At 46.9% G+C, this 23,718-nt stretch overlaps 1 protein-coding gene across 3 annotated transcripts in view; it reads right to left on the reverse strand.

The window, feature by feature from the left end:
* Positions 1 to 23,718, reverse strand: part of Imp (IGF-II mRNA-binding protein) — a 30,190-nt gene that overhangs the window by 5,995 nt on the left and 477 nt on the right. For 2 of the 3 annotated variants that reach the window (XM_077698622.1, XM_077698620.1), the window contains exons 2-13: positions 21,684 to 21,747; positions 19,839 to 19,945; positions 14,854 to 14,923; positions 12,930 to 13,127; positions 12,757 to 12,843; positions 10,533 to 10,575; positions 9,857 to 9,951; positions 8,220 to 8,336; positions 6,759 to 7,242; positions 5,875 to 5,958; positions 1,055 to 1,183; positions 322 to 435 (exon numbers count right to left, since the gene is read on the reverse strand). In XM_077698622.1, coding sequence (XP_077554748.1) covers positions 322 to 435; positions 1,055 to 1,183; positions 5,875 to 5,958; positions 6,759 to 7,242; positions 8,220 to 8,336; positions 9,857 to 9,951; positions 10,533 to 10,575; positions 12,757 to 12,843; positions 12,930 to 13,127; positions 14,854 to 14,923; positions 19,839 to 19,945; positions 21,684 to 21,736 — 1,581 coding nt within the window. In that variant the 5' untranslated portion in view covers positions 21,737 to 21,747. The remainder of the gene's footprint in view (positions 1 to 321; positions 436 to 1,054; positions 1,184 to 5,874; positions 5,959 to 6,758; positions 7,243 to 8,219; positions 8,337 to 9,856; positions 9,952 to 10,532; positions 10,576 to 12,756; positions 12,844 to 12,929; positions 13,128 to 14,853; positions 14,924 to 19,838; positions 19,946 to 21,683; positions 21,748 to 23,718) is intronic. The other variant, XM_077698621.1, reaches the window with a different exon arrangement.

The raw sequence follows: 23,718 nt of genomic DNA on the forward strand, positions 1-23,718 counted from the left end.
CTGCCGCTGCTTCAGCCTGCTGCATTGCACCTTTCTGACTGCTCTTCAAGGCAGATCCCCCTATTGTAATGCAATGTCGACTTTCTTCTGACACACTGCGCACTTCACTCCACACGGACCACTAGTTTCCAGCCTCACACAGTGGCCACACTCTCTTAATGTTTCAGACACACAGGCTCAAATTTGCACTTCCCGCTTTACATCTTGTCCAAGTGAAAACAGAGCATTTACTCTGTTCTAATGCGCACCTTTTTCTTCGCGACCCGAAAAAAAGAAAAAGGGCGACAAAAGTTCCCTTCCCAGGAGAGACGCCTCACTCACGTGGGTGCTGAAGAAGTCGCCGAGGATGTGCACGGGTGTCTCCTCGGTGTTGGCATTCTGGCTCTCCTCGGGCAGCTTGATCAGCGCACGGGTCAGCCGCTGCAGCTCCCGCACCTGCCACACGGGGGAAGAAAGGGGGGGGGGGGGGGGGGGGGGGACTCAGCAGGGTCCACCACCATCGGGCAGCCCAGGGGCCTCTCGCAATGACTTCCCCATCTTTGTCTCTTTCTTACCTCATCCCCTCCACATCCACTGTCTGCACAACAGTTAACAAAAAAACACTTGCTTTGCTTTATTGAAGCCCAAATCCCAACTTTGGCTGCCCACCCCTCAGTTACGACAGCCATCACCTTCTTCTCCATGGCTGAACAGGTGGATCCAAGCTTTCTACGCTTATTCTTTGCACAACCGTTCTCTGTTATCAGCCAATCTATCTTCTGTGGGCCAAATGGCCACTCCAGGACTGGCCAGTGCATGACCCTTTGTATGGCTATGTAAATACTGGCGGAAGAATAAGCACTGCCTGCACATTTGTTTACAGTGACGAAGCTGAGCCACTGTTCATAACATAATAGCGGTTTTCAGGTTTACTCCCCCCCCACGCTTCACACAGGTTCTAGTGCTGTGGTCTGCCGCTGACACTGCCACCAGCTAAACTGCACTCAGATATCACGGTAAGTACGCTAGCTAGCTAGCAGTCAGCTGCAGTTGCTAGATCCGCAAGGAGGCTCACCGTCTGACCACCCTTGCCGATGATGCGGCCCACTTGGTTGGAAGGCACGAAGATCTCCACCCTCAGGGTGCCGTCCTGGTTGCCCACGACGTTCTCGTAGCACACCTTGCTGAAGATCATGCTCTGCGCCTGCAACAAGACGGCAAGTGGAGCGTGAAAAACGGAGCTTGCAACTGAAGGCCACCTGCTCAAAGAGTCAATCAATGCCCTAGCACGCACTAGCGGGCACTGCACAAGTTTGCGAGTTTTTGCGCACAATGTCTTTGCTTAGAGTTATTATTTAACTGTCGCAATACAGGCTCAAGTTACACACTCTTGCAAGCTCATAATTTATGGAACTTTTGCGCACATTGTTTTGTAAGCACTCTAATTTTCCAGTAGAATCAACTAACTCACTCAACAGCATGTTTTATACCCAGGCTGAGAAAATATTTTTTAATGCATCAATACTAACTACTTGAGCAGCTTAATTTGCAAATCAAATACTCACTATTCTGCTTAGTGAATATTAGGTACGACCAGCAGATATGCTTTGTGAATACAGTAAAACCTCATTACAAGAGACACTCAAGGAACCCAAGAAACATGCCTCTTGTACACAATGCTGCTAGCATGGCAAACATAGGAAAGCCAACCAAACCGTCTTCCTTCAAATGTCTCTTATAACCAAGTGTCTCTTGCAAAAGTGTCTCTTGTAGAGGTTTTACTATAGCTAAATTTGCAAATCAAGTACTAACTATTCTGTTTTATGAATATTAGGTACGAACGGCAGATATGTTTTGTAGAGAATGAGATTTCCAAGTGCTGTAAACAAGATTTCCAAGATTTACATATTATTGCTGTTTTCTTTTCTTTTTTTTTACATAGAGTAATGAAATTTGGCAGGCACATGGGAAGACACTCCACATGGTGAAATTTAAAATTTGAAACCAGCCAGCCACGCTTCTGTAAAGCAGCTAGCCACGTGGCAACCCTGAACACATGCGGCCGCCGCATCTCTCGTGCAGTGAAGGGGGGACACTGGTCTTAAAACAACTTTTAATTTTCAAGTGAACTCTGTGAAATTTGTCAGTCTTGCTGCTTTTTTCCCACTGATTTCCAATATGCCAGGATTTTTTCAGTTGGTCAATTAGTTCCCAAGATAATTAGAGATAATTAGCCATTTTTGCCCCCACAATTAACAAAACAGTGTTGGTCACAAAACTGTAATCTTTATATTTTCCGTTACTATGAACCCTGCTGAATGCAATAATGGAAATAGTTTTTTGATGCATCGCTTGGAACTAATTTTACAGCTCATTAAACTTCGGTGTTTGAAATGGGTACTGAAAATGGTTCCTTGCCACTGGTGCTACCGAAGGTGAAAAAACCAGCGAAAAAGACAGAAGACGTAGAAGAGACGAGACAACACACACGCTGGACTAGCAACTGAAAATTTAATTAAATTTTCAGTTGCTAGTCCAGCGTGTGTGTTGTCTCGTCTCTTCTACGTCTTCCGTCTTTTTCGCTGGTTTTTTCACCTTCAAAATGTACCAACTGGCCCAGCAAGCTGCACTTCTTCAGTGCTACCGAAGTTTGATTGTAGGGTTTAACGCGCCGACGCAACGCAGGCGATGAGGCGCGCCGTAGTGGAGGGCTCCGGATTAATTTTGACCACCTGGGGATCTTTATCGTGCGTCGAAATCTCGTACCCACGGGCGTTTTTGCTTTTCGCCTCCATCAGAAAAGCGGCCGCCGCGGCCGGGAATCGAACCCGCGACCTCGTGCTCAGCAGCGCAACGCCTTAGCCACTGAGCCACCGCGGCGGGTCGCTACCGAAGTTTAATGAGCCGTAAAATTAGTGCCAAGCGGTGCATCAAAAAACTGCTTCCATTATTGCATTCAGCAGGGTTCATAGTATTGGAAAATATAAAGATTACAGTTTTGTGACCAACACTGTTTTGTTAATTGTTGGGGCAAAATGGCTAATTATCTCTAATTATCTTGGGAACTAATTGACCAACTGAAAAAATACTGGCATTTTTGAAATCAGTGGGAAAAAAGCAGCAAGACTGACAAGTTTCACAGAGTTTACTTGAAAATAAAAGAAGTTGTTTTAAGACCAGTGTCCTCCCTGAAGTAGACTTGCAGCCTGCCAACTGTGGACACTCCATATTAAAAATATTCTCTCACTTATAACAAGAAGTCTCCGATCAAACTTTCAGAAATAAATTCCCTTTCTACGCCCTTTCACATGAGCCCTAGTCTGTATTTTCCCATGGACGACCGCACACTGTTCAACACCTGAACATGAGCAATACTGCAGAATTTTCAAAGTTAATGTGTTAAGCTCTCTGAAGCTACTCACTTCCCGACTTCGACATTTTTTTCCCTGCACTCATTGGCGACAATACAAACAAACTATGCAGCTGCATTGTCACCGAAAAAGTTGCAACAGCTGCGAAAAGTGACTAAATATGGCCCGGAAACACTTCATTGCTTCCCTGCAAAGCACCCCTTGAGACACACTAGCAGCTGTGAATGCTTTTTCTACCAACTGGAATTTTTTTTCCGTGCTCTGTATAACATTTTATTCTCGTGACTGTTTTTGCAAACTAGGTTTTGGTCACAGCCACGATATTCAAATTGCTAGGAAGGAGAAATTTTTCGCCTCCAAAAATTTATTACGAAAACAAATACTGTACAGTGCACGCCCGTTACAACGGACCCTCTGAATCCGGAAAAAAATGCCCGCTGTATCCGAAGTATGCAGTATCTGACGGGGGGGGGGGGGGGGGGGGGGGGGGGGGTATGAGACTTCAAGTGGGTACTTTGACGATATTGCATGCATAGTACATACACTTTGTTCTTTCTACACGCCTGCAGCAGCTCTGCACAGTGTTTGAGCAAGGGCAAAGAATCGCGTAAACACCGTTTCCAAAGCTTAGCACCGGCACTTGGAATAGGCCTAGCGCATGCGGTCAAGCGCGTAAAGACGCATGATAAGCTTGAGAAAATAAAGCAAGAATATAACTAGGCGCAATTATTACCCAGCTATAAAACATCAGTCGTGGCCATCAGAATTAGCTAGGCTCTTTTAAATCCCTTCACGACGAGGCAGGTTTTCTTGAAACCGTTCGTCAAACAAATCGGATCGCTGCCTGACGTTCCCCCAAGGCAGCTTCCACATTTTTAGCGATTTTATTCTGGTCATTGAAACAGCTGTAATGAAATAATCTGATGACAGTCAGCTGTGAAATCGAAAGTTACCAGTTGGACTGCGCACGGTTACTGGCAGATTGCACACAATGGATGGCATGACAACTTGAGGCATTTCTTACCTCTCTCACCGAACGGAACGGGAACGATGCATGCGTGGGAATAATAAAGAACGAACTTCACTGAACCCGAGTTTTTATTACATAAAAAAAACTGACGAGGGTGGGCTCGCTCTGGGTGCGCGACTTTGAGTATTCCATAGCTGTTTTCAATCTCACCAGAGTCGCGTTTATCGGCAGCGGCCTTGTTCTTGACGGTAGAGCGAACCGTCTGCTCAGACAAGCCTGTACTTCTGGCGATATCGACCTGTTTTTCCCCATGTTCGACAGCACTAATTACGCTTAATTTATCCAGCAGTGAAATCAGCTACCCTGCCACTCATGCCGCTGGTCGCAAAAAAAAAAAGAAAAAGAAAAAAAGCCACTGGCACTGGCTTGGCTTGGCTGTGCCAACGACCCAGCTGCCCACAATATTGCCAGGCATAACACTTTTCTTGCCAAAATAAACCCAGAAAAAAATATCGGGTGCCTGCCCCGCGGAAGTCTGCTATAAACATTCAGTCAAGGCAATTTTTGCCTAAAATTTAGTCTGTTGTAGCCGATAGTCTGCTCTAGTTATGAGCGGAGTGGACTCCATTTAAAATGCATGGGGACCAGACAAACCAACAGAAATGGTCTGTTGTAACCGAAAGTCCGTTGTTGCCGGATCCGCTGCAACGAGCGTAGACTGTAGTACAGTAAAACCTCGTTACAAGAGACCTTCAAGGGGCCCAAGAAACGTGTTTTTTGTAACCAAGGTCTCTTGTATGCAATGTTGCCAACATGGCGAACATATAAAACCAACCAAACCATGCGCCTTTTGTAACAGTGTCTCTTGTAATGAGGTTTTACTGTAAATTGATTGATCACAATTTTTTATAGTGTAATTGGAGATGGTCGAGTGCACTGCCTGGGACGTTTGGCGTGGAATGACCCCTACCTAGCATGGCTACTACAATTGGCCGTTAAACTGAGCGGACCAAAATCAAGACAGAAAATTTACTAGTACCCAAGTGGTGGGAGCGAAGGGGGTAACACATAAATATGCCACAAGGGCACTCTGCTTGCTCGCATGCTGTTAGCTGATAGTGCAATGTTATTTGGTGCATGGCATCTACCAGACTGCCATAAGATGTGGGATTCTTGAAATTGTGGGACTTGTTATCCTGACTTACAGTACGTTGCTTCTACCAAGTACACCATGCCTGCAACAACTCTTCGCAAACTCTTGTAAGACGTGATAGAGATAGTAAGCCACCTAGAGGTTCTTCCTCAAACGAGTCAACACTAGTCGCAGCAGTGCAGCAAACATCGTATCTAGGACTGAAGGTAATAATTTGGGCATGTTGCAAGCGTCTTCCTTTGCCCTGCGTTAGCAGTTTAATCATGAAAGGCTTTCGAGACTTTTTGTTCAGCACGCTTATTTGCTTCAGTCTATAAAAAACGGTCAGACAAAATCAACGAGGCGGAAAATCAGCTTGAAGCCCTCCTACAGCGGTGCGCAACAAAAGCAGTTGCGCTCACCCTCCATTGAGACTCTGGAGTGCCCACAATGGTGACCTTCCTCTCGTGGGCATCAGCAGGGTCATCCTTGTTTGGCTGGGCAACCTTTATGGGGGAAAGAAGAAAAGTTGCTGCAGTTCATAAGCAGTACCAGCTATGGCAAATCTCGAGCAATGCTGCTAGTTGTCGTTTGTTTAGGCACATGAAGTAATGGAAGCAACATAACTGAAACCGCAATGGGGAGCAAATTAATAATATTCATGTAAGTTAGGAGCAATTGCAGTTCTTGCAGCAGAAAAAAGTTACGCCCATTTTATGCACCCCAAACTTGTTATCAGACAATATCTAATTCCCCTCCCCATCCCCTCAAAAGGCCACAGCTTCAAATTCTCTGAAAGCACATTTTGCAGTGAACACTGAAGATGTCACCAAAGTGAATGATTTGGCACAAAAAAAAAAAGCCATCAGTGACAGCGAAGGCTACTTGCAGGCACGTGGGAGAGAATCACCACAGCGCATAACTGACAACACCACAGAAAATTTGTGGACCCGTTCCCACAGAAGTGCTTTCGGGGTCTTTTTGTCGCTTGGCAGAACCTGCCCTTGGTAGTGCGAATAAGCATCGTGCTCTGCCAACCGACATGGATTCTCTCTTTCACATTTCTTTCAACCAGAGTATATGCTCCACTTATTGTGGGGTTAACGTGCTGAAGCTACAGCGGGCTATGAGGCGCGACATAGTGGAGGGCTCCGGACTAATTTTGACCCCCTGGGGATCTTTGGTGCGCGCCAAAACCTCGACACACGTGCACAACTACACCTTAGCCCCTGAGCCACTGTGGCAGGTTCAACCAGCACCTATGCAACTCCTTCCAATTCCCCTGCACCCCCTTCTGTACACGCACCTTGATGGAGGCCCCCGAGAGCATGATCATGTCGCGGATGCTGCTGCCGCCCGTGCCGATGATGGCGCCCACGGCTGAGTTGGGAATGTACAGGCAGACCAGCTCGCGGCCCTCGCCATTGGGGCCCATCGAAGGGTAGCCCATGTGGCCCCCGCCGCCTCCGTGGTGCGGGTGGTGGGGTCCTCCCCCACCCATGTACCCTCCCCCGTGCATGGCCGACGGGTGGTGCGGTCCGCCTCCGTAGTGGCCCCCCCGGTGGTGGTGGGGCGGGCGTCCCCCGGGGCCGTGCATGGGCGAGTAGGCCATCATGGCCAGTGGGTGCAGGCCCGGGAACATCATGCTCTGGGGCGCCATGGCCGCCAGGTCGCTCTCGTACGACTGGCGCAGCTTGGAGCTCACCAGCTGCTCTGCCCGGCACACCCCCTCCGGCTTGCCCTTGATGCTGATCACGCGCTCCATGTGCAGGGCACTGCCGTCGTGCAGGCTACAAACAGGGGGGGGGGGGGGAGATGGGCCATCAGCAACCAGAATGGCTAAAAGGACGCTCTCCGGACACCTGTATGAAAGGCTTGGGCAAGACAGCCAAAGAGCGAACACCTGCACAGCCTCACAAAGGTATGCTGTAATGAAACTTGTTCATCCTCTTGATTAAACACTCACTCGGCTCAAAATACACTTCAGGATCCACACAGCCCAACCCTGTCAGCCTAAAGCCACTCTCTTTCTATCAAACGTCGTCATTTTTTTGGAGGTTTGCTGTACGTTCACCCCTGATGAACATCACACGAGCACTTTCAATCCGGATTGAAGAGAAGCGCAGTTGAATTTCCGAGCGCACTCGACGCACTGCCACTGCTACACAACACGGTTCAATCGCGATTGAGAAGTTGCACCGGTTGCACTCGCGTACACCAGACAGCGCCAAAAATGTACTTTACAATTGGCGTCTGGTAACTTTGCGCAGTCGTAGGTATACAGAACTAATAACTGTTACTGCACGCTTATTTGGGTCAAGTTATTTGATACAATTTGTGGCGTTAGTTGAAGTTGCCAACTTCTGTGGCATTACTGAGCGGGGACGAAAGTATCGTCGTTTTCGTCCAATCCTGCTTGGAATACTGAATCGTGCTTGGGGAACCAGGATTGAGTTCGAGTGAGACCAGGCTCGATCGCGATTGAAACTGCCGCGTAGCACCCGATCCGGATTGAGCTCGATCCAGATTGACTCAATCGCGATTGAAACTGCCCGTGTGACAGAGGTATAAGAAACCGCCCCAACACCCCTTTCGAGCCTTTACAAGGGACAAGACGCGACAAATGCCACCTAGTTATGAACACCGTGCTGACAAGCATCACTTTTTATAAACTAGACTCTGAATAACGTGGTGTGGCAGTACCACTGGCAGGTCCCTCCTCTCACACTACACCAGCGCGACACACCTCTCACCAACAGTGGCTCACCTGGACACGGTGATCTTGGTGTCAGTCTGCTCCATGATGCGCTTGATGGTGTTGCCACTCTTGCCAATGATGCGGCCAATCAGGTTGTTGTGGGCCAAAATCTTCAGGGGCACCTCCCTGCACACCACAGGAAGCGGCCTTGGTTCAACACTTGCATCCCACCACCCCCCAATTGTCCCGCCAGTCCACGAAAGAATGTTCTCACAAAAGGCTGAATTCGGCCAACTGGACTTTTGATGTGAATCCCAAATTTACACATGCTAAACATGGTACCAAAAAATGGCAGCTGGCTTTGCACCAAGAAATCTGGGGAGAGCATTATAGGCAAATATGGATCACAGCTCTGTGGGCAAAGAAAGCAAGCTAACAAGCTGACATCACACAGCAAGTGGCTTGCAGCTCCCGTCCATTTTCACAGTACCTCCTGTGTGGGCATGTGAAGTGGGCCAGCATGTTCGAGTGGGCCCATGGCACAAATCAATTTGGCAACAGAATGGCTCGTCCACTTTCTGCAAATCTCCCACAGGGGTATGGGTCTGACAGTTTGCTTTCTTGACACCACAGGTAAGTCTTTCTCATGACAACCCCAGATGTGGAGAAATCAACAAGCAATGACAAGATATTTCTCCACCTCTTGAACCTTGTTCTAACGAGCTATAAAAATTTGCATCAGCAACAAATTTAACTGGCCATTCAGTTATGATTCTTGCTTTCGAAGAAGTGAGGCATCAGTTTGATCCCTGCAACTGATCAAGGGCCAATACCTTTTAGAAACAAAGAACTGAAAATGTGTTGGACAGAGCTAAAGGCACTTCATGTCTAAAACCCTTTGTTTTAGCAGAAGTACATCTACCCAAATCTGCCAACCTGGTGACATAGAAATTCGTAATATCTGCGGACTGGGAGAAGTGGTGGGCAGCACACTTTAATTTTTAAGTCTTTTTTACAAGTCTTTTGTAAATTTTTAAAATTTAAAATTTAAATTTTAAATTTTAAAATGATTCACGTTTTCTTCACGCGTTCTCATGTTTTCAGAACCATACATGAAAACCGTCAGTGTTGAAGAGTAATGAGCAGCAACTTCATTGGGAAGGGCAGCAAATTCGGATATCTACGATTTCTAGAACACTTGGTAGTGCTTTCGCGGCTTCGAGCCCGCTTTTGCACTGCGAAGCAACTATCGCAGTCGTACCACGCACAGGACGCGGCAGTCATACAGAGTGCCACGAACACGGAAGTCGTAACCGGCCCGTGAACAACATGCTATAAGCAGGCTTGCCGAGGTAGCAGCGAGTTCACCCCGCTGCGTAGCCCACCCCGAGAAGACGACAGAAATCGCAGCTTCGCAGATGGTGATAACAAGACTACGTATTGCTTTCTCGTGGCGGCGCAGGTTCCACAGTGTCGTTTAAATAGATGGTCCCAGTTTTTTCGAAAATTCGTAAAATTTCAGGCAGGATTCGTAAAATCATAAGACGCGTCAAAATTCGTACATTTTATGGAAAATTCGGAAGAGTTGGCAGGTATGTCTACCTGACACTGATTACTGCCTAGACAGAGCTCGTCTCGACCAGCCGGGGATTGAAAACTGGTTCCCCAAGGGTGGAAAGCACGCTTCACGCGGAAGCAAGACTTACCCCCTGTTCGTGTTACTGGCCTCTTGCTGCATCACCTCCAGGATTTTCTGGCAGGCTGTGGAGCAGTTGTCAGGGTTCCCGTAGATGGTGATCACCTGCAAAAGAAACAAGGGCCAATTTGAAGGCCAATCTCTTTCCCTTTTGACCACACCAGTACACCACCCTCAACCAACAGCTATACTACACCAGTCAATCTCCCGTACTTCCCACGTCTGACATAGACCCTCCCTGCATGTAGCCGAGGAACAAGCACAAGGGTTCTGCCGGTTGCCATGCTCTTTGCAAAGAAGCGCACAACTGTCTACAAGATGTGTTATCACGCAGCCAAACTCAGCAGCCGTGACAAATCAAGCTGCCGCATTTTGTTCTTTCTTTGGTTAAATAACAAGATCGAATGTTGCTTGTGAAATCTTGGAACACGCAGGTTGAGCTTGTGTAGTTCTTGGCATGCGCAGAAACCTGCAAGTTGGTCAGTGCTGAATTAACAATAAAGAATACTTTTGCTCAAAAGTATAGCTTATTTCGCGCAAAGTGTAGTGGATTTCAGTTCAAATAATTCTAGTAGAACATGACCATCACTCTTACGCGCAACCTTCACGACATGTCCACTCACCCCACGGGCCACCTGAAGCCAACTCCACCAATTAAATAAAAGGCAAGCCGCTAGTGAGCTTACCTTTTCAAGGGAGCCTGCATTCTCTTTCCGGTGGACATCCACTCTGTAAAGGAACAGCCCCATGAACAACACACAAACGGGCAGGAACAGAGCACATCACCAAAGCCGCATGCTGATGGATGTCTTTTGGAACAGGCAGGCTGTTCACCCTCCTTGTTTCACTGAAAGGCCCAACATCCAAGTAAGGGCAGCTGCACGTTCCTTAAAATGTGATTAGCAAATCTGAGGTTACTGAAAGGAGCCATGAAGAGAAAACACAAGTTTGGTTCATTAAAAAGATTGCCTCGTTAGAATTATACTGACACCACTTTTAACGTAAACTTCGCTCAAATAAGCTACATAATTAGGAAAAAAGGGAATGGTCATGCGACCCACTAGCTCATTTCCCGCAACAGAACCTATGATGTCACGAGACAGCTCTGCGATTGGCGGAGGAACCTATGATGTCACATGAGACAGCTCTGCGATTGGCGGAGGGCGGCAAAAGCAAATGCAAATTAGGCAGAGTTTATAAGCTTGCTGAACGAGCTATTTGCGCTTAAATTTAGGGCACATTCTTTTTTAAGCCGTAAGAATGGTGGGACAAACAGTGTAAGTTACGAAAGCACATGTAAACATAGAAGTACCGATGCGTACTGCTGTTGGTACTGCGCGCACTATGCTCGTTTAGCTGCAGAGAACTGCGGAGCTTTGGGGTCGTCTCAGACGATACTGGCCGATTTGACTGACGCTACGGTGTCTTACGTGAACATATTTGTCGAGCGAGCACTATGTTTCAGGCAACGATTTTCTCCCAGAACAAAAACAAGTCAGGTTAAAGAAGGTCAAAAAAATTCTCCCGCATTTCCCCGAGGGGGAGAATGTGAAAGTGCGAATGCACGGTTGTCGGCCCGCTTGCGGCGCTTGCGCTCGGCCCCCGCAGCCCACCGCCTCGCCGCCTTCTCTCTTCCATCTCTTCCATCGGGTTTGTAGTATCACGTGTACACCACGCAGTTATCAAGCCGCTATAACGCCGCTGAGTCGCCAACGCACGCCGCTGACGACGTAGTTTGAATGCGTTAAAGATATAAGGCGCGTCACTAACACTGATATCAGCGTCGTGTCCGTGGCTTGGTCGGTAGAGCGTCGCGCTGCGGCCGCAAAGTCCTCGGATCGAAACCTGGCGCCGGATGCTGTTTTTTTTTTTAAATATAGAGGAGCACTGCGGACGCCGCCGCCGCCGGCGGTGGATGGTTTGGGGTCGCTTATAAAGTGCATTCGCACTTAAAACAAACTAAAGGCACAAAACGGCATGCCACGGTATGGTGGCGCCATCTAGGTTTAACGTAAACAAACGCGTGAACACCTCGATGTCAACGCTGCGTACAGGGTGGAGACACCCTTTGAACGGTACCGTGCCGCTGCAATTGGTCAACGTGCTCAACGAGTCGTTCTTTTCGTTTCCCACGCGACCCAGCAACGCGAAACAGATAATATGATTCAAACTTCGCCAGTTAACCGCGTTGCGGCGATAATTGTAGCGCGGTTTTGATACAATGACTTGCTTCGGCGGCGAGCGAGCAACCCAAAATGGCGGCGCCAGCGTATACGTGTCTCCGCCCTGTACGGCGGACGCGTGAATCAAGGCACTCTAGGCTGCAGGGCGGTCTGTGATGTCATTGCGGACCACAAAAACACACGATTTAGCGGGAAAATCAAACTTTTAACTTAAATTGATTAATTTCTCAGTGAACAAAGCGTCGTTTGCATTCGGACAAGCGCTGGGGGGCACTTTAAAACACGAAATCTTTCGAAAAACACAAACTTGTATTTTCTATTCATGGCTCCTTGACGTGCTCATTAATCCTTACGCCCACCTGTTCCCAATCCAATGTTCTGAATATCTCCAGTAAGCATGCTATTGGAGAGATTGCGCCTCCTTGCCTGACGCTCTTCCTTATAGGTATTTTACTGCTCTCCTTTCAAGGTCACATAAATGTTTAAATTCAGTCACTATAGCCGATCAAAAGAGGGTGATTGATTGTGGGGTCTTACATGCCATAGCTACACGCGGGCTATGAGGTGTGCTGTAGTGGGGGGCTCCTGATTAATTTTGACCCCCTGGGGATCTCTCATGTGCGCTGAAATCTCAAGATATAAGTGCCTTCGCTTTCCAATCAAAACTGGCACGCCAAAGCCCCTCCAACTGGCAGTCAAGCCTGACGAGATCGGAAGAGAGACCCACCGTGCCCTTGACTGCTGGGTGATCTGCCTAATGGTACCACCGGCTCGGCCGATGATCGCACCAACCATGTCACTCAGCACAAGGATCCTGCAGCAGCAAACAGAAAAGGCGTTCTCATCGGGCAGTGCGACAGAGGTGCGGAAGAAAACAACCCGGGCCAGAGTGGCACCCACCTGAGCGGGAAGTCCGAGGGCCTGAGCGAGGAGCCCTGGTTGCCAGCGTAGGAGAAAGGTCGGTACATCGGCCGGTTGCCGCCGCCGGGCCGCATGTGGTTGCGACCCCCGCCACCATTGCGGCCGTTGGCGTCCATGGAGTACTCTGTCTTCAGCACACTGCCCTCGTACTCGTAGTCCCTCAGCTGTGCCACAGCCCTGCGCAACAACACGCACACCACAGAGAACATTTTACAGGGGTTTGTGCGCTTCAGTAGAGGCACAGGCATTAACGAGGGCCTTAACGCGGGGTGAGAAAGCATATCGGAAGATGTCAGGTGAGCTTTAAACGAGGGTCCTCAAAGCAGATGACAACAAGCTTCGGGAGACCGTCACAGACGGCTTGGCGCACTGTTTGCTTCTGAAACGGTAATTTCCTAGTGACGAAAAATTTTAATCCTTGCTTTAAATGTCGGCAGTATTCGGGAGCACTTCAAGTGAGTCACGGTATAATGAGACCCTGTAAATGTAACATTTATCTGAAAAGATATAATGCACTCTGCGGTTACATAGTAACGATGCTAGTACTTTACAAAGTGAAATTTCATATGGTCACAACCACTGCGATGGCCAATCTAACGTTACCGCCCTGCCACAGTTGCGCTCTGGTCCTAGGAGGGCACAAAAATAACCCATTACACAACTGAACACTTACACCGCACTGACAAAAGCTAACTGCACGTTTGCTTGCATAACATGAAAAGTCATTGCGTGTAAAATGAGCGAGTTAAGGTGAAACATGATAATTTAACGAGAGTTTCCAAGAACATAGTGGTACCACGAGCGTAAAGTTCACCGTAACGGTAGTCATCTGCATTTAGCGCTACATATGCCCTGCCCCACAGTAAGAAACTCCAATTGGCAATGCAATGCAGAACAAGAACATTGTAAAGAACATTGGAACCGAGTCCACACTACTTCCACAACTCAGGGCAATTGCAAACGCGCCAAGCACCATGCCACCCACATGCTGCGGTAATCCTTACTTTAAGGGGCCCTACTGCACGCTACAACAGTAGGGCCCACCGATCTTCTTGGGATACGCACATCATCAATCTGCAACACAAAACAACAGTGCGGAGAGATAGACAGTGAGGTTGGAACACCGTATCAAAGCAAAAAAGGGAACCTGTTTGGGATTAGACCAGCCTTCTATCCCCCACCCCCACACACACACAAAAAAAAAGAGCAATTAGAACAGTGCGATCAATGTGTGGAGGATTGAGATTTTAAGTCAACACTCTGCTTTGAGGCAATAATACCCTGCAACAAGTTTATGGCTGAGAGACCAAATACATCTAAATTTAATTGATATTAATAACAATTAATATATCTACAATTTGGACAAAAAAAGAAAAGACGGAGAGCCCAGCAAAATTTGTTTGCTTAGTGGTTTGCTTCAAACTGAGCTTCCCCAATTAATTTTCCTTTGACTGCCATTACCTGGCCGAATATATTAGTCTAGTCTGTAATAGGATTGATGTCCTTTGACAAACAGCAGTTTCTCAAAAAAAGTTTGGCCTTGGTTGGAAAGAAAAGCTTAACTTGACAAAAATACTCGAGCAGGTAAATATGTCTGCCGTGTGAATCATTACTCCTTGCTGGGGAATCCTCTAAGCTGACCCTCGAGTATAAAGTATAATCAAGTATAAAGCAAACTTATCCTCACTAGAAAACATTTCTGGTGCCCATACCCTGGTGTTCTGTCACTGACTGCCACACATAACGCCACTACACTACAAAAGTTCTTTCCGTCCATCAGGTCAAAACGCACGCAACTTTTAGGTAACCACAATCTACCACAGTCACCCCTACCAACTGAAAAAAAAAAAAAAAAAAAAAAAAAAAAGAGCGAAATTAAAACAAAACAGGAAGGCATACATACTGCTGCGCCTGATCAGGAGTTTCATAAGTTACTTGTACTCGATAGGTTGAGTTCTCGGGCTTGGAAGGAACTGAAGGCAAGGAAAGAAAACAAGAAAAAGGCAGGATAGAACAAAATTTTCTAAATGTAAACAAGCGAGGGTCAGCTGCAGAAAACACAGATAAAAACAAGCATAACAACAGTCACAAGCAGCTCAAAGTGGTATGGACACCAATTTTGGGGGTTACTAATGTTATTACACACTTGCTTCTTCCTGCTCAACAGAATACCCTGGCTGAAAAACGAACTGCCTGCAACGCGTGGCATACACTTTAAATTTAATCTCGTCCATTGCGTCAACGAAGCAGCACGGGAAGTGGCATACAGAAAATGGACATCGGCGAGACATCACTCCATTGTGGGGAAAAGACGGTGACGCAGCCGTGTGCCTCCAACGTCTAGCGAAAACTCGTGACATCACTTGACATGCATGGCCTGGCGAGCAGAGACTAGGTGCTGGCGTGTTCCAACTGATGCACGTAGCCAGAACTACAGGCGTAACCGCTCCCCAGAAAGGCACTTCTGCCATAAACACATGAAGGAAACGAGCCAATACCATAGCCTACAATCTCAATAGATGTCGCCACCAGGACTTTCAATGAAAGCAGTGATCACATATCCGCCGCAATGGTAGGCCTAAATGCCTCCAGGCGGCTGAGCTGCTCAGCTTTCGGGGGTGGGGCAGTCAAAACAATGCCTCCACCAGCCTCCACAGTGTTTTGGCATCTACACAAAACGATGAGTTCGTGGCGTCGATCTGTCGGAAACGCCCTCCGGGTCAGAGGCAATGGAAGCCGAAACGGATGATTTTCAAGCCACTCTACGTAATTACCGCGCGCTTAAAGGCCAACTGCACCCAAATTTTCGAGAACGTAACAATAATGTCATCAAATAGTACATATAAAAAGGGTGCGAAATGCAAAATACTGCGCTTCAAACATCAACGCGCGCGATACAAACGTCTCGTGACATTGACGTTTTCGGAACCGAAACTGAATAGAAAAGGCGGCCATTACCGGCGACCGGACGTGACGTACGTGGCGGAACGGAAGCGGCCGCGCCAGGACCGGCGGCCGCTGAGAGCCGCCTTCAAATGCGCTTGGTAGCGCCGCGTTTCGCTCTGTAATTTCCACCGAAGAACTTCCACTAACGTATGCCCATGATAATGGAGTTAGGCGCTATTCCGGCATCCCGTTGCTATCAGTCGAGATGAAGTAGACCGCCCGACAGTAATTTTTTTACATCATATTAACTGCCCGAGTAGCAGTTTTTGGCATTGCAAGTAAAAGAGCGGACCCTGATTTACAAAGCTACTTGCCCGTACGATTTCGAAAAGCAGCTTCCGTTATAGCCGACGCCTCGGCTATCACGTCGCTCTCTTTGAAGGGAACAAACCGCACGCGGGCGGCGATCAATCACTATTTCTACTATATATACATTACGTACAAACAGTTTCGTGAATATCGGCCCAGTATTTTTCGCCGTGCTGCACAACGAGAATCGAATTATAAAAGTGGTCTGAAACTATAAGCTACTTCCACAGCCAAATGATGCACTAAAACACGAAAACATTTCCTATCTACCGCTGTGTTATACTTTAACCACAGAGACAGGTGCTGGTGAAAACATTTTACTTTCAAATAAACTAAATCTAACGCTTCACTCGGGAATTGAACAAAAATCTAGTCTATTATTTAGGAGAGGAGCAGTTTCGTTAGTATTCGCGCTTCGCAAAGACGACAGCCGATATTTGCGCGGATGTATTTGTTACTACCAGAAAGGCTGATATTAAGTGGTTCACTTAGCGAGTGAGGCAAAAGTCGCACAATTGTTTATAGCCGCGTGCACAACTCTATTTAGGTCGTCAAACTTTTGGAAAGGTCTACAGGATGAAGGTGACTTGGGCCAGCCCAAATATGGCCAATATCGGACGCGGAAGTGCAAGTGGTCAAGAACTTATAAAATATCTTTTGTTTTTCTGTGTTATAAATGCAATAGGAATGACAAATGTAAGGCAAGTGCTCGTTTCGAGCTTCTTTTTTTTTTTTTACTAAAATTAATATTGTCAAGTCAAAAGAGTTTTTCTGACACCAAGACGTTCGCAAGCGCGTGAAAGTTTGAAGGCTTCTAATCTCTTTTTTTTTTCATTGAATAAAATGGCGGATATTACTGCCTATGCGTTTAGTTTAAACGTGATGGCGACGGCGGTACAGCGCGTTGGTATGGCAGAGAAACCCCGGGCGAACGCATCCCTGCGCCCGACGGAGCGCCCTGCGAGTCGCCGGAGAAGCGCGGTCTTCGCGGGACAGGTTCCCCAACCTCCGTCACAGGCCGCTCGGAACTTGTTTCGGCGACTCTCCGCCAGGTGCAAACGTCGTCTGCTCGGAGGTACTTTGAACGGCGGTACCTTGAACGGCGGTACCAAGCTAGGGATTTCGCCATGGTGATTTTAAGAGCACAGACTACTTATTTCGACAAAGAAAAAATTTGAGTGCAGTTGGCCTTTAAGCATTTAAAGTGCTGTTTCATCATTTCCAGGCCATTAGGCATCAATAAAAGCAACAAGGAACAAAAATTTGGTGTCAGTACTTCCTTGATGCGCAGCACGGCGGTAAAAATATGAACCCGAAATTAATTTTCAACAAAACAGAATGAATGCAATTCACATTCACACTTCAGAGGGTTTTTTTTTTTTTTTTTTTGCGACATTCTGCGTCACACAGCCTCCCAGGGTTCGTACAGGCTTCAAAAGCAAAAATTCAAGGGTTTTCAAGGACTTTCAAGGACCAGAAAACACATTTTCAAGGTCGCCATCTAACGCTTTATCTGGGATTATTTATAACATCTCGAACACAAGTTTTTTATTGCACAATGCCTAAGCACATTAGTGCACATTTAGATAGGTGCTAACGGGTTCGCAAAGGCTCCCCAGCTTTATTTTTTATTTTATGGCTGGTATTTATAAGTTTTTTCCCTTTGTGTTTGCTGAGGCTGTTTGATTTCAAAACTTCGTCAATGTTGCCTGCATCTCCTGCTTTGTCAGCAAGAGTATCAGCTGAAATTCAATCAGCAAGTGTTGCTGCACGGCAGTATGAACAATGTACACGTCCACCATTTGCACGTAAAAGCAATTAAACGCAGATGGAGCGTATGAGGTACAGCAAACATGCAATGAGCAAGCGTCCACAGACTTGATGGCAGATGCTAGAGAACAGATGCTAGATTTCCCTGGATTGTATCATGACATGGATTGGATTGACAAGTGCCTGCTCCCAATGTTGCCTTGTTGAAAATCCACCAAACTTGTAATTTCACACAATACACTCAAACTTGATTGTTACAATGTTTCTTTGCATTTGTTAACATCGAAAATTCGCGACAAACACTTTAAATTCTTGTGAAAAAACAGGGCCATTGATTCTCTCTGGAAAAATCAAGGGTTTTCAAGGACCATTTAAAAATTCCAGGACTTTCCAGGCCTTGAAATTGACACTTCTAAATTCAAGGGTTTTCCAGGTTTTCAAGGACCTGTGCGAACCCTGCCTCCTCGGGCACTAAGCACAAGCCATACAGGGCACAAAATGCACAGCGACTGCTTTAAAACAAGTGCAGAAATGAAACTATTGAAGAACTGACCTTTTCCTTATCCATGGAGGAAATGGAATCCACTGTGCCTGTTCGTTTTTACTCTACCAGAGCAGATCATGTTGTAGAGCAACTAACTGCATTGACTGCCTTTCAAGGCCATGACACAGACTCCAGAGGCATCACATATGGCTGGGGATTTCCTGCGCACCTCCGCGCCTGCTGCGTCTAAGGATTTAAAGGGACCTCGCAGCACTTACATTGGACTACTCGGAATGTGTTTTGGGGTAAATTCTATTGTCCCAGCAATCTCCTCCCGCAAGAATTACGAAAATCCATTCGCTCCGAAATTACACGCGAAGAGAAATCGCGCATAATTGTTCCCTCTCAACTCAACCACGGGCAGCGCGACGAAAGCTGCGCGCTCTCTCCCAAAGAGGGGGCAACTCGCGGCGTTCTCTTCAGTGGTCTTTGATATATCACAGGCCAAGGAGTTTCCTCCTTTTCTCAGCAACACACACAGGGGTCTATTTCCGGTCTGGTGCCACAAAAAAGCAGGCATGGCTGTCTGCTCGCAAGCGTGCGCTCAGGCTGGCAAGACATTTTTGAAGCAATGAACATTTTTCGTCGAGTGGTCTCGTTGAAAGGGGAGTGTTAACTTCGTCACTGAAACTCCACACACACTCAAAACACAAAAGAAACGTCAAAACTGTGCGTACAGGTCCAGGCATAGAAGAGGTAGGTACACAGCGCCGACGACGGCGGATCATCACAGGAAATGCGAGAAACAAGCCACGAAATTGACCAGCAACAGCCAATAGGACAGCCATGGCCAGAATGACGTCGTTTAGGCCAAGGCAGAGGTGCATAATGAGGAAAATTGATGAGAGCACGGTTGGTTTTTCCGAGTTGTTCACAGCAATTTGTCCACTCACCGCTTCACATGCGATATTTGGCTCAGGTATTTCTGCAGTGTAATCTAAACGTCGCGCAGATTTACTTGCACTGCTCAAAGAGTGTTGCAGGGTCCCTTTAAGTTAAAAAAGGTCCACCTAGTCAATAAAACCGACTCAGTTGCATCCATCATACTTCCAAAGCACCACAGCCCATTGTTCTTACTGCTTCAAGTACAACAGAGAGCAAAATTCATACTTATGATTGGTCAACGACATAGGAAGTGACACGAAGGACACTATTCCACCAAGCTCTCTTCCCCTCCAGAACACTAACGCGGAGCTCGCTTAGACCGCAGTGGCCCTCTGTTCGTACACAGCCTGCCCTGTACTTGCCCGCCGTCCCTTGCACAAGGAGAAAAAGCAAGGCAGCAAAGCGTGCGTGCTGCTTTTGCCTGGCATACCCACCTAGCTCGAGGTTTTGCACTGTGCCGAAGGTTGACAAGAGCTGGTGAATCTCTTCGCGCTGAACATGGCTGGGAATGTTGCCCACTTGAACCCGGTTGCCACGACTTCTGGAAAAAGACGGGCATTCACAAACAGGGTTGTGTACACGAAGCCTCCCAAAGCAAGCTTAGGTTTTGGCAAAGAAAAATTTGACATCCTCCTTAAATGCAGCCATACAGCTACAATACAACGGTACACAGCTCTGATGGAAAAATGGAAAACTGTACAGCTTTCTTTGTAGTCACATGGCCACATGTCAAAAGGGTATTAAAATTTTGCAGCTATTTCTAGTGGTTGAAATCAAAGTGGTGTCCAAACAGCTTTGCTAAACCATCACATGGGCAGAAATCAACGCGCATGGCTTTTTTTTTGTTTGTTTAGCTGTATAGTAAAGTGCCCAGCATCCCCCCCTCACCCCCCCCCCCCTCCAGACACCCTAAAAGGTCATTTTAAGATTGATCTGAACAATTGAAATGTTTGAAATTTTTCAGAAAGCAAGAACATTTTTGCATGCAGAGACTCCATTTTTGTACCATTTACTTATGACTTAAGTGTCCGTGTACCCGCATTTATCCAGCATAGTGTTCATGTACCTGAGCTTGCAAAACGATCGTTTGAGCATCTCTACTTAAACTAAACTAAGTGAACAGGCATAGAGTCCCCCCCCCCATCTTTTTGTTGCAACTTGCATCAGGGAACTTATAATCAACAGCAATGATAGACTGAAATGAACAAAAATTCGGTCCCATGCCTGAGAGACAGTCATTGACATACAAGAAAAAAAAAGATCATAGAGTCTAAAAATAGCATCCACTGATTTCTTGTGCTCTCTCTCCATGGTGTTGAGACTCCCATTCCCTCGGCCCCTGTAGCAGATGACGCCAACCATCATCGTTTCCTCTTCATGCACTGTCGCATGCTCCCGCAGCTACGCCGGCTCGCACCACCTTTTGTAGCACGTTCCCTTCAGCCTCGTCCTAGGAGGATGCATCTCTCCGCTCTCTGAGCATCGCAACACAGTTGGATGACCCAGCAGTCCAACACATAGGAAAGACGCATGGGGTTTCGCTGCACGCTCAGGGTGTGATGTGTGCAACGGGATTCGTGGATTGTGTGCGCCGGGAAGAATACAGATATATGTTGACTGCGACGGTACACCCACACCCAGAAAGAGTGCACACTAATAAAACTTGTTTTCCTTTACGACCAACATTCTCCATAGACGCATGAAAATCTCTGCACTAGTTTGATTTGAGTGTTAAAAGGAAAACTGCATTCATCCATGATGTTATAAGGTTGTGCTTAAACTATTTTCCACAGTTATTTTGCCCGCTACTTTATCGCATATGGCCTTTAAAAATGAACAACTAATCTGAACGTCTGCAAACAACGCATGTATTGACCGCCGCATGTGAATGTGTACGTATGTTGAATGTGCAGCAGCATATACAAGCACATGTACGCACATTTTTTTTCCCCTCCTAAGCCCCCTTCCCCTTATTAGGCATAAGAGCCATCCCACTATGAATAAAATAGTTTCATTCATTCATTTTTTTTTCCAGTTACTTAACCACCACTACCTTATATGACTAACTATTCTCTCCGGTTACTTGCCCACTGATTTATCTTATAACAGCCTTCAGCAATGACCGACTATCTTCCTCAGTTACCTGCCCACTACTTTATCTCATAACAACCTTTAGCGAAGAACGACAGGGGCTAGGCCTCACAAAACAGCAGCAAAACAAGCAAACCTTAAAAAAAAAAAAACTCTTGGCAAGAATAAGTTGGCGACAATTTTACTACCTTCTGTTTTGCGGTGCCGACTGCTGTGGCTCCACTAGCAGCTGTGATCCCATGAACAAGTGTCCTATGGCACAAGAGAGTTCAAAGAAGAGGCAAGACCTCCTTTCAGACACAGCCACCAAGACGTACAAGAGGAACATAAACAATAAAAACAAAATTGTGGTGGTCACTCAACAATTTTGGATTACTGATTTGATAGAAAGCACTTGTCAACACAATATTTTGTAACGCAAAAAATTTTTAACGGAGGCAAAAATGTCCGATAAGCATGATCGGTGTTCAGTTCATACAGTTTGCATTAATTAGACCATTCTAACTTCAATGGCAGAGGAACTTCGCAAGCCAGAGCTCGGCAAATCACAGGCATGGTTAAAGGAGCCATGAAGACAAAATACAAGTTGGGTTTATTAGAAAGACTGCTTAGTCCCGATAACAATGATACCAATATCATCGCAATCTTCGAAAAAATAACGGAGATATTAAAGAAAACGTGTGAAGCAGTCGCGACCCCCTAGCCAATTTCCCGCAACTTTTCTATGACGTCACGGAACCTTGTTTGTGCGATTCGCGGCCACCTAACTGACCTGTCGCGATGACATATGACTGGACGTCTGTAATGGGGCCTCTAGTTCCATTTGACCGCATCACTTGAATGCTAACGGGCAGTTAACGCACTGAAAATTATATTTTATTGTTGGCCCGTATGACGTCATTCTTGCTCATAACACGTCACTGTGGCGCAAAATTTGAAAGTTTTTAAATACTTCTTGCTTTTTTTTCGTTAAAAAACATCTTTAGTGGCTCTAATGGAGCTGAGTGAGATACTGAATCCTAGTTCTTTCAAACTAAACGAAGTTGTATTTTCTCTTCATGGCTCCTTTAAGTTCTCATGTATTAAGCTTACATGCTGCAACTATACAGAACTTGGTTTAAGTTGATTCTCTTATTGACTGATAACCCAACTTAGCACGAACTTTGACGTAAAGGCGAAGTAACAGACATTGCGACCAATCTGTACTCACAAAGACACACCCACATGCGCAAACATAGAACTTAGCTGACCGTAGGCGTTTCCCCTTCAAAAGCAGGCTCGATGCTCACGGCAGACAACCGTAATGGCTAACAATCTCGCTTCCGACGACTAGTCGACCCGATTTCAGGCCAGCACAATCTTCAATCTCAGCCAACGTCGAGCTTAACAGATTTCGTCAATCGGCAAACGCGCTATCAGTATTCCCAAGCACGCCCACGTGTGTGTCAGCAGACGAAATCAAGTCCAAGGGCTCCCATGCGTGCCATCTTATCGCACTTGCATTTAACTCACGCGTTTAAAGCGAAAGTTTACTGCGGCGTGAATCACCACGCTATTACTCAGAACGTTGTCCGAGTGCTCCGTTTTCTTCCCACAGCCGCAGCAATCAATGCAGCCGTGATGACTTGAGCGCGTTATTTACAACACCCCCGGGGCGGCCGTGTCAAAATACAGTGGCCCGATTAAGACGGTCCCCGACATCAGAACTCCCGGGTAAATAAAACTAAAAACGGAGGCACGTCTCGAGCCAAGCTCGAGAATAAAACCGCGAGCCGTAAGGTCGTTGCCTCTAAAATAGGGAGCGAAGACTCAGCGCCGCGCGGTGACCGGCGTTTCAACCAGGAACTACACACACCACGAAAATTGCAACAGTAAATGCTCAATCGAGTGTTTAATGATGCCAACGGCGTGCGCTGAAGCGAATCCTTCCTCCTAACAGCCCCAGCCACGTTGTCACGAGCTCGTATTACATTTATTTCCCTAGTTCTGTTTAAGCCTAACCAAGAGGTAACCATGTGAGCGACTGCGTTCTTGCAACAAGCCACTTCCCACAAGGCCAACGCCGGCATGCCCCGGCAACTCCTTCAGGCACGCCGTGGCAGTTGGCCGCTGGCGGCCAGCATTACCAGCTCAAGCCCCATGCCACATTATCAACAAAAACGGCACAACGTGCCACCTTCAGGCCACGCCGGCCGGAGAATTTAGATTAGGCGCCATTTTGAA

Source organism: Haemaphysalis longicornis, unplaced genomic scaffold (assembly GCF_048455015.1).
Source record: "Haemaphysalis longicornis isolate Haplotype H1 unplaced genomic scaffold, Haemaphysalis longicornis Haplotype H1 scaffold_2, whole genome shotgun sequence".
NCBI lineage: Eukaryota > Metazoa > Arthropoda > Arachnida > Ixodida > Ixodidae > Haemaphysalis > Haemaphysalis longicornis.